This window comes from Bombus impatiens, unplaced genomic scaffold (assembly GCF_000188095.3).
Source record: "Bombus impatiens unplaced genomic scaffold, BIMP_2.2 scf_0896, whole genome shotgun sequence".
NCBI lineage: Eukaryota > Metazoa > Arthropoda > Insecta > Hymenoptera > Apidae > Bombus > Bombus impatiens.
Window position 1 is genome coordinate 268753 of NT_177315.1, and position 11729 is coordinate 280481.

Below are 11729 nucleotides of genomic sequence, written 5' to 3' on the forward strand. Positions count from 1 at the left end.
CATAGTACAAATGGGATCAGCAAAATTCTATGGCTCAAAATAATATCAAAATTAAGAATAACAAAATTGCATTGGAAGATTCGTTTTTAAGAAGATCGTGTTTGAAAATTTATGAAGTATACGTGAATTTGACTAATTATTTTGTATCATAGAATCTCCCTTACTCCACTGTATTATGAATTACGAATCACCCTGTATCTATTTGATGTTTCATTACTTCAAACAGTTAACAATGAAATCATTTGTGCTATAATAACAAATACGTAGGTATGTATTCAAATATGTAATTCAGAAAGGATTACCAACTTCATCTGAAATTTTATTAGGTTGGCACATGTTAAAGAGTGACATCTTCAAAATATTATCGACAATGCACATGACCATTTATGCAGTCGATAACTTTGTAGTGTATAATCAAAGAATCTCTGATATAATATATACTTGGTGTTTAGTGTTTCGTAATTTTTAGCTAAACATTATTTAATTTTTAACTAATATGTTAAAATCTTGTTTGTATTCTAAATCTATATAAATCAACATCAGAGTGAAATAACGCGTACCGCCATCCGTGTTGTGTGAAACGAATTATTCCTTATTCCCAATGTTATTAAATCGATTAACACTTAAGATACAGATTAATGACTTAGAATATTGAAATCATTATTTGTACATCATATAATCAAAAATGTCCACGAGAATCTCATTTCGTTCCTTTAAAATCATAAATCAGAGTCAAGTGCCGAACGTAGTCGTCGAAGGTAGTAACTTTTGTTCAAAAAGTGTGGGAGTAGCAACGAACTTGCTTTCCGTCCTTCGAGACTAGTCTTAGTACTCTTAGTCAGAAGTCAGAACAGTGCATTTCATACATTCTTCGGCGCGTTTGCGGTTCTTTTTAGTCGAAAATGCGTGAGAAGAAAATTGGATGTTGTCTTTTTTGGAGCCTCTTTCTGACCTACCACGTGTTTAGCGAGACTCTACCATCAACAGACAAAGACGGTAATAGTTACATCCTAGCTCTTTTAACTCTTTCGTCAATGTTCCTGAAAAACTCATCTAAATTAATCTGCATGAAGAGAAGATAAATTCGATCAACTGTGAATGTGCTTCTTATCATTCTTGGTTGTTAACGTCTATTTTATTGTATGATCATTTATGTAGTTCGGAGGAAAATATAGGCCGGGATATTGTTTTGCTATTTGTTATTGTTTAAATTTTACGTATTTTACGAATTATATACCATACCAAGTTCATACATCTACACAAAACAGTTATTGAAAAAATCATCTAAATTAAATGAAATTGAAAATGGTAACATCCAACAGAATGGAAATATATGTATATATACTTTTTAATAATATAAGTTTTATTAAAATAATCATACTCCAATTTACTATATTTTTTTCTACTAAAACAAATGTGAATTTATAAGAAATCATGCTCATCATTCCGGCGTAATTGCTATACGCAAATGAAATCTTGTAATTTTGTTTATTGGTTCCCTTTTCGTGGTTACTTGCCAGGGAAAGTTTTTGTTACGTTGACCCTAAAGGCGATAAGATTTTACGACTATTGCGGCGTTTAATCGATCGTTTAAAACTTACATTTTTATTTAACTTATGTTGATGAAGCGTAGGAATTATTTTATCTCACTTATCAACAAGCGAGGAAAAAGCATCTTGACTTTTTTCAATTTATGCGAGATTATAACATCTTTATCCTTGACATAATTTTACTATGGAAGAGGAAACTATTTCATTGTCCTTAATTTGTCATATTGAAATTAATGTACATGGCGTAAGAATTAAGAAGAAGTAGGAAGAATTATTAAAGATTACTAAAGAATTACTAAAGATTATAGAATCCAAACGTGCGATCAATTTATTAGTAAATTAACTAATCTTATAAATAGTAAAAACAATGATTTATAAAGATAAATCGTTGTACATTGTCACCACATGTTCGTTTATACATTTAATTAATGCACGGTATAGTTACAAGAATAATTGGAACAGTAACAGAGAGATCATATTCGAAGGCAAACACGTGCACCATTATGTATGTATGTATATTCTTGAATCTCAACGGAACGATTTGATATCTCCTTTAAAGGCGTAGCAAAGAATAAACTCTCTCGAAATATTTATTTTATTATGTATAAACAGTCTTGATTAATACTGTATACATACATATGGCTGTGTGGCTACAGTATACTGTATATACTGTATATACGGTATACTGTAATGGCTACAGAAAGTATTTGTATTTATTATAACATTTACTTACTAGTTAATTAGACCTAAATATATTAAATTTTGCATCATTTAGTATTTTTATATGACTACGAAAATTTGATATTATGAGAATTAAATATAAAATAATAACGATAAAAAAATGTTTCATTGAAAAACAAGGGTATGCTTAAATACGTTTTATAGTTACAAGGAAATAAATGTATTTTACAGTTATTACGACGCATTTAATACACAAAGAAAGTTCCTGATTGACAATGCCTTGATGAACAATTAAATAGCGTTCGCGCGACCTGGTTATCTTTCCATTTCCGTTTACATAAGCATATTCTCTGAAGATGTCTCTGTTTCCAATTTTCTGAAGCCTTTTGTCATTATTATGGCAGCTTCTCCACGAATTTTCTTAATTAATTCCTTAGATGTGTTTATGAGGAGAACGATAAGATTAGGCAATATCTTTACAGAAGTCGAAATTTTGTATAAAAATCTTCTAAATATGTGGCTACATGATGTCTATGTAGTATGATAAAAACATCGCATTTTTTAATTCAACTAGTTATTATTCTTATAGGAATAAAATAAATTTTGGCTTCTTAATTTGCAATTGTGCCCAAATTATAAATAAAAGGGTTGGATTTCAAAATAACACGGCTTTTTGACAATTGAAATTCCGTTCAATATGTATTATGCGAATCCAATTTCGTTGAGAGCTGACGTGACTGCTAACACGTACAGTAATTCGAATCATGATGTCATGTGGAAAATGTAGCGCTTATGTGAATCGCGTTTGCCTAGCTTTTGCTCGTTCGGTGCATATGTTGATACCTAGTTGCTCAAAATAGATAAACCCTTTCAATATGGGCAGCCACATATGCTTTAAAAAGGAGCAAAGGCGAAATCAAATTTTACCAGTATTATTGAACTAGCTATTAAATGAAATATTGCAAAACTACGTATATGACAATTTAACATTTAAATTTTTCCGTTTCAAGGCTTCATTTTCAAAAAAATAGAGTTTGAACGTGTTTAGTTCAGAATCGGCTTACAATTAGCCCTGGTACACCTATATAATGAATTTTCAAATTTATTTTTCTCGGAAACGAATCGTCTTGTGAACAAATTTTATTCTATATTTTCGACTTCACGACTCCACTGTAGATCGCGGTTAGCCAAAGTCGACTTTCTCAAAAACGAAGCGTACATATGGATAAATTTTCTATATACAGTTTTCAATATTTTGTACATGTTACATTCATATATGCATAAATCTCTGCGCAGCGTTTTTGTAAAGGGCCATTTGGCCGTATGTATTCAGGGCTGAAGTGTCGCGTTCGAAATTCAAATGAGACGGCCAAGAGGAAAATATTATTTTTCTTTTACTCACTGAAATGTGGCATATATACAAATATATTACATCAAATTTTTTTTCCATTTTTCTTAGAGCATGAGAATCTAAATACCGTTTAAATTGTGTACAGATGTATTGGTGTTCACCATTGCTTCGAACGAAACCGATGGCTACAAAAGATATCTCAGATCGGTCAATGTCTATGGATTTCGCGATAATTTGAGAGTACTTGGTTTGGGAGAACCTTGGTTAGGCGGTGATAACATAAAAACCAGCGCAGGAGGAGGATACAAAGTAAATCTTTTAAAGAAGGCTCTAGAAAACTATGGGGACGATGACCAGAAAATTGTTATATTTACGGACAGGTCTTTTGCATATTTCATTTCCTTCTCTAACTTGTTTCATTTGTAATTTTAATTCTAACGTTTAATTTTAACAACTACCTTTATATTTTAGTTACGACGTGATATACTTAAGCGACTTGACTGAGATCATTAATAAGTTTAAGAGTATGGACGCCAGAGTTTTGTTTTCTGCAGAAGGCTCTTGTTGGCCAGATAAATCGCTAGCGTCCAAGTATCCATCCGCAGCACTGGGGAAACGCTTTCTAAATTCTGGAGGCTTCGTGGGCTATGCTTCGGACGTTTACGCGATTTTAACACATGCCCCGATAAAAAACAAGGATGACGATCAATTATTTTATACGTTGGCGTATCTCGACGAGGAATTAAGGGAACGTCATAAAATTAAGCTGGATCATAAGTCTGAGATATTTCAGAATCTATATGGTGCTGTAGGTAAGTGAATAAGTAAAATAGAATTGAATGAATAAAGCGAATAAGATTATTTTTTTTATAGCTGATGTGGAGTTAAAATTTGAGGGTGGCAAGGCTTCGCTTTTGAATACTGTTTATAGCACAGAACCATTGATTCTTCATGGAAATGGTTACAGCAAGTTATCGCTGAATTCTTTGGGGAATTATTTGGCTCATGCATGGAGTCCTGAGGAAGGATGCGTAATGTGCTGGGAAGAAACGATAGAATTGGATAGAACAACACCGGAATCATATCCGATTATATTAATCGCTATATTTATAGAACGGCCGACTCCTTTCTTGACCGAATTTCTATCGGCGATATATCAGCAAGCATATCCAAAATCCAAGCTACATTTGCTTATACATAACAACGTAGAGTATCACCAAGATGTAGTTGATAATTTTATGAAGAAGGTTGGAAGGGAATATAACAGTAGTAAGCAAATTTCTGTGAATGATGCTATGAATGAAGTTGATGCGAGAAACTTAGCCATGTATGTATCAAAGATATATTTAACCTTATTACTTTCAATGAAATTTCTGTAAATTTTAAGATAAATATCGTTCTTTAGGGATTATTGCTTGTTAAAGGAATGTTCTGGATATTTCTCAATTGATTCCGTTTCCCATCTGGATAACGAACATACTTTGAAACTTTTGATAGAACAGCAGCGAGATATCATCGCACCATTACTAGTCAGACCATATAAAATGTGGAGCAATTTCTGGGGAGCTATAATGGACGATGGATTCTATGCTCGAAGTTTTGATTACATAGAGATCGTCAACAATGAACGCAGGTATGTCTTAAAAATATTTTACAAACTTGCTATTTTAATGCAACGTACTTTATTTATTGTCTAACTATGCATACGTGTGCAAACATTATACATTTCGTGAGAATCATTTCATGTTCTTTTTATCACTAATTATTTTGACCGACATCTTAAAGCCAATAACTTTCGATTTCATCTATATTCGTACTAAAGTATTGTGAAAAAGGAAACTTAATCGAAAGCGATGGAAAAGTCAGTCTTGAAGGATCTTCGATCGATACTGTACATATTATCCGCTGTACATTCGTAGACTCCAGCATCCATTTGCGTCGCAGGATCTATTTCCAGTTTCGATTTCACTTTATCTGGACCAACTTGCCATTCGTGTACCTTTACATACAAAATTTCCATCATTATGATCATCGTTTATTAAGACTTAACCATCGCAATTAAGATTATCTATACTAACATGTAGGTAAAGATGTGTATAGATCTCAGCACCATCCTTGAACCATGTGATGTGTGGCCGTGGGTTTCCACGTGCCACGCAAAGGAAAGCGATTTTATGTCCTAAAACGTACTCTAAATCAAAGTGCGATGCCAATACTATTTTTGCTCCCTAGATAAACATTTTTAGAAAACAATTAACAAATTAGAAGCGACTTCTAACTTGGTTTAGAAGTCTACGTACATCATGATTATTATAATATTGATCACTTTCTGGATCACGATACTTTCCAGTGATAGGCAGTCCTATTTGGACTCGCGATCTGGTTTTTCCTCTGCCTCGTCCTCTTCGTCCAAGAATTTCCTGGCTATTTAATAGTAGTACCATCAACAGAAATAACATCACTGTAGAGCGTGGCATGATGATTTGAGCAAAGCAACTAGAAATGGATAGATCAAGTAGATGGTTAAAAGTAGAGAAAACAGAGGAGTCTGTGTTAATATGTCGCAGATACTCACCGAGTACAGACAACGTATGACGATCACACGGAACTCCGATGTAACTAACAGTTACCTACTCATTACTCCCCTAGTCTTCTCTCCTATCTATTACAGATGTATAGACAGATACTGCTGAACTGCATGTATTATACGTACATGTGGTAGTTATTCATTCGACACCTATTGCAACTCGGTCATCACCAAATTCCAAATGCTCTAACTTGATTGTTCGTTCTACCTAGTACTGATAATCGAATTGGTTCTAATAAAACAAGATTGAATATGACAAGCCTGAACGTTGTTTCAGGAACTTTTTCATTTAATTCACGAACAAAATAGCAATTCGTCAGACAAATTTGTGATATGCTATCTTATGTTTTATTTTATGGTTTACTCTATAGATGTACCACCCTTGTAAGAGTCAATTGTGATTTAATGAATAAAAGATAGGGGAACTTTAAATTTCCAAGTGCGCCTTCATGCTTTGAGATTCTTAACAATCTATGATATTCGTGCATTAAAACAAATAACGAAACGTGTCGTACATCTTTCTTTTTATTATATTTTTGTAAATATAACGCTTTTGCTGTTATAAAAGTGTTAAATTCGACATTATTAGATATGTTTCGAAGAAAGGTGAAAGTGAAAGTGTATAGGCTTTAAAAAATTAAACTTGTTATTTAAAATTAGCTTTTCTGCTATTACGGTAAGTTGAAGAGATTGACGTCTAAACTTAAGTATTGTAACTACGACAAAAGTACTGATTTTAATAGGAGATCATGACATAATCCGTCCTAAAGCCACGACGATCAACCGCATATTGATTATCCGCTTGGCATTCGTAATATCCTGCATCTTTTTGGGTGGCTGGGTCAATTTCCATCTTTGATTTTAACGTATCATTACCAACAGGCCATTCATGCACCTGCAATACGCACGATTTTACAACTTTCCTCAAATTTCTGTTATAGGAATCCCTTTTTCTGAATAATGAGAATACCTGAAAGAATTTATGATGATACAATTCGATTCCATCTTTCAACCAGGTGATCTCAGGCCTTGGAAATCCAGTGGCCATGCAGAAAAACGTGATCTTCCTACCCAACATGTAATCCAATTCAAAGTGTGATGCTTTCACTATTCTCGCTCCCTACGAATTTTAAAAGTTAAGCGACCGATGATCTGATATCGATTAATATCTTTGAACTCACATCTTTGTTCTCGTAGTAATTAGCACTAGCAGGATTTCTGTGAGGAATCAGAATAGGCATCCGAGACTTGTAAACTCTTCCGCCACTGCGTCTGCCGCCTCCTCTACCTCCTCCACCTTTTGCCGCGTCTGTGTTTACCAATAAGCCAGCAAAAAAGAACAGGCAGAAAAGTTGATATATCTTCATTTGTTCTACGATTATATAGTTCTCAATCTTTTTTCAAAGTGTCAATATTTCTATGCACTTTACATAGAGCTGTTACACTTGGATGTATCTTAGCTTTCAATTGATTTTGATTATTCTAACTTGGAATTAGAACACTTGAAATGTTTTTGAGTAACTTTTGCAAAACATTAAACGTGTTTATACTTATGTATGTTAAAGATAGTCGCTTGTATACCAATCGAACTTCACCGGAAAGCAATTGTTGGTGATAAAAGTGACACAATCTTCAGGTGCTTACCGGCTACACGGAACCGCTACTTTTGACAAGTGGTCAAGCCGAATCTTTGGGCTTCGGCCTACAGCCTAAAATATGAATGGACTATGCACGATGGGCATGTCGCGTCATTGGTGACAGAGTTATGAATCTCAATTGGATAATTATGCATAACCCATTGCCAGTGTGTTCATCAGCCAATCACGACATCAGACTGATTGCCTTACGAAATATTGTCTCGCGGGACTAACAAACAAGTATGCTGGTCCCTTCTATGGTTTCGCGTCTGCTTCTTCACTGGCCTTGAGGTCCTGAGAACAGCAGACCGATTGGATACCCACGTGCTATTATGTATTAAATCGATCGTTCATATGAATTAAGCTGAATCGAATCATTATTTTTCACCACAGTAATTACTGTGCTGTATTTCATATCAGTAGAAAAACCTAATATTTAATATAATATCATACAGGCTAGCTACAGCTAGTTACAGATAGGTAACGTACGTTACTTTCCCATTTAAAAGCTGTATAAGATTCTTCTTGGTATTGTACTTTTAAATTTTTGTTGCACATTTTTAAAGTGTGCAATTTAAATGTAAATAATTCGAGTAAAAACAATTGAATTTTTTTTTTAGTTAATACATTTTTCTAACACTACTCTAATGGCAGATGTGGCCTATTTCCACGACAATCGGTATGTTAATAAACAGAACAGCAGAATTTGAAGTACTAAAAACCTGAAAGTTGATCATTAACGTGAATTGCACCCTGTGAAGATTACAGTTTGGTGATCATATCAGACATTGTGCTATATCAAAGAGTAATCCTTTTTCTTTTCTTTTTTTTTTTTAGCATATTTACTTGTTGCTGCTTTGTGAATTTGGAACAAAAATTTAAAAATATTTATAAGAGAGTCATACAACTTTTAAATGCGGAAGTGACTTAGGGACCACCATGTATACATATATATATATACATACATAAATATATAGCGTATAATATTATTACAGAGGACTATGGAACGTGCCGTTTATCAGCAATTGCTACTTAATTAATGCAACTCTGATAAGTAACAAAGAGACTCGTCCATCCTATTCGGAAGGCGATCTGGACACGGAGATGGCTTTCGCTTATGCTAACAGAGAACGAAACATCTTCATGTATGTCAGTAATAGAGTTGACTTTGGGCATCTCGTTGATCCAGATAATTATGACGTTACGGTAACGCATCCGGATTTCTATCAAATTCTCAACAACAAATTAGATTGGGAAAAGACATACATACATGAAAATTATTCGGAGAACTTTAATCCGAATAAAACTCCGGTGCAGGTAAAAACACATTTATACATTTCTAGTGGTCGGATAAAAGAGACGTAGATACGCCAGATAATACTCTAGAATTATTAACTTTGTCGAGAGGCACTTGTAATATTTAAGAGTGCAATGTAAGATCAGATGTTAGATTTTGGATATACTATTGGTATATGTACTGCGTATATATATGTAGTATAGTGTACTTATCCAATTGACCGATATTGTCTTATACTCTTTTTCCCGCTCATTATATATATTTAACATTTATCAGATATATGAATTCTCAGTATTATTCAGGTCGATTAAATTTTCATTTTAGGTTTGCCCAGATGTTTATAGGTTCCCTATAGTAAACGAGAGGTTTACGAAAGAGTTGATAGATATCATGGAAACGTTTGGAAAGTGGTCGGACGGATCGAATCATGTATGACTATTTATCTTTAAATAGTTAGAGTAACAGTTACACTAATAACACGATAGTTACATTTTTCAGATAAAACAGTCACAGGATAAACATTTACCTTATCACTAAACAATAACAATATAATTTTTCCAACAGGATCCGAGATTAACGGGTGGTTATGAAAATGTACCAACCCGTGATATACATATGAATCAAGTAAAATATGAGCCACAGTGGCTATACTTTTTAAAGGAGTATGTTAGACCTCTTCAGGAACTCGTGTTCGCCGGATATTATCACGATGTAAGATATTTGTCTTTTAACTATAAAACGCGTTAATCATTTTTAGGACCCACGTATCGAAGGTGGATACGAAGCCGTACCAACACGAGATATTCACATGAAACAAATCGGCCTCCACGAATCTTGGTTAAATTTTCTTTATGAATATGTCAGTCCTTTGCAAGAACATGTTTTTATAGGATATAATACGAATGTAAGAGTTATCAAAAACAGGATACATATATGGGAATAAGTAGTCTGTTGGTTGCACAATATTTCTCACCCTGATGTACATATAAATTAATGCACAGTTGCACAAATTTTAAATTGCAAGACATTATTTGGCAAACTGATCACATCACATAGGGAATGGTGATAGGCTTCGTATTCGGATTCGTTGCACTTTTTTACTAGGTTGCAGTTATATTGCTATACATATATAAAAGATGTTCCATTTAACTGGAAACGATCTCATAAAGGATTAAAGTTGTTAAAAAATATTCCTGCGATGTTGTGTGGTACATAGGAGGACTTCTTCACTTACAAAAGACACTTCTTAAGCTGAATGTTAGAAACTGAAGATATGAATCTAAGAGGCACAAAGCGAGATAAGAAACTCTATCTTTGTCTAATTCATAGCGTAATCATTTGATGGAGTTAGACCATGAAGTCGTGTATAATTCAACTACTGATTTCCACTGGTTCATTTTTAGGATTTAATCTATGATATTCTACTACATGAAATGATATTATATAACATATTGTTTGTATTCATCTCAACAAACGCTATCATATTATGAGCGGAAAATACAGGGTTCCATTTAAGAAGGTTAATTCAATATTAATATCTCTTCCATTATTACGCTTAGAAAAAAATTGTTTGTATAATCTATAATATCTTCCTATACTCGTATACTAAACAATTTTTGTAAGAATACTTTTTTGATAAAATCAATCCCTCGTGAGAAATTTTACCGTCACCAGTTAAACGAAACAGCTTGTTGTAGGTAAAGTATGCATATCGTATTGTAGTAAAACATTTCAAATAAATTGAGAGTATCAGAGATTGAATAAAAAAATACTCTGCATTGTTTTGAATATTAATGAAAAATTAGTATAAATAAAATACTAATTGAATATGTTCGTAATTGAAATTTACAGCCACCTCGTGCACTCATGAATTTCGTCGTAAGATATCGTCCAGATGAACAACCATCATTGAAGCCACATCATGATAGTTCAACTTATACCATCAACATCGCTCTAAATAGGGCGGGGGTGGATTATGAAGGTGGAGGTTGTCGATTTATCCGCTATAACTGCTCTGTTACGGACACAAAACCAGGTTGGATGTTGATGCATCCTGGAAGATTGACTCATTATCACGAAGGACTTCGAGTTACCAGTGGTACAAGATACATTATGATTTCATTTGTCGATCCTTAATCGATGTATCGAATTATATACACATATTACATGCTGACTGATAAGGGACAAAATAACTGTATAAAGAATGTTCAACTATGTTTCCATATATGTAAATATATGAGACAGTAACATTAGTGGGAAACTTAAAACTGCCGATACGAACAAAGTATGTATTTCAAGAAAATAAGGTTCTCGTATCAATGTTATTTTTATAATATAGGAAGAATATTTGAGACATTTAGTGAATATTAAGTATTTGTATGGAAATAAAATGTTAACCCGCATTTGTATTTATCATTTTGATGATATCGTGAAATGGTCATCAGTAAATCAGATTCAATTTTTTACATCCCTTTTGTTTTATTGTTATTATTAAAAACTCGTTTTTTTAAGTTATTTACAACTTACGATTTCTACACAATTATCTTTACATTTTAATTTCAACACGAAAACTTTTCTCTTCTTTGTTACCTTAAGCTGTGTTTTTAGATAATAGTGTCATGAATAT

The 11729-nt window shown here is 33.2% G+C and overlaps 2 protein-coding genes across 3 annotated transcripts; one reads left to right on the plus strand and one right to left on the minus strand.

Annotated features, from left to right (window-relative positions):
* The first annotated feature begins 391 nt into the window (after positions 1 to 391).
* Positions 392 to 11505, plus strand: LOC100745672 (procollagen-lysine,2-oxoglutarate 5-dioxygenase). The gene is made up of 9 exons (XM_012390824.3): positions 392 to 996; positions 3728 to 3962; positions 4054 to 4394; positions 4456 to 4909; positions 4988 to 5215; positions 8802 to 9123; positions 9428 to 9532; positions 9668 to 9814; positions 10955 to 11505. Exons 1-9 carry the CDS (start codon positions 903 to 905, stop codon positions 11237 to 11239), a joined length of 2211 nt encoding a protein of 736 aa, XP_012246247.1. The 5' UTR covers positions 392 to 902; the 3' UTR covers positions 11240 to 11505.
* On the minus strand, positions 5246 to 7919 carry LOC100746191 (immunoglobulin domain-containing protein oig-4). Of its 2 annotated transcripts, XM_033323300.1 has the most exons (5): positions 7351 to 7919; positions 7144 to 7289; positions 5883 to 6069; positions 5661 to 5810; positions 5246 to 5581 (listed from the first exon to the last, which is right to left on the minus strand). In XM_033323300.1, the coding sequence occupies exons 1-5, from the start codon at positions 7534 to 7536 to the stop codon at positions 5423 to 5425; spliced, it is 828 nt and encodes a 275-aa protein (XP_033179191.1). In that variant the 5' UTR covers positions 7537 to 7919; the 3' UTR covers positions 5246 to 5422. The 2 variants fall into 2 exon arrangements, with proteins under 2 accessions (XP_033179191.1, XP_003492926.1); XM_003492878.4 differs by lacking the exons at positions 7144 to 7289; positions 7351 to 7919 and adding an exon at positions 6158 to 6457 and having other exon boundaries at positions 5883 to 6078.
* Positions 11506 to 11729: the final 224 nt, after the last annotated feature.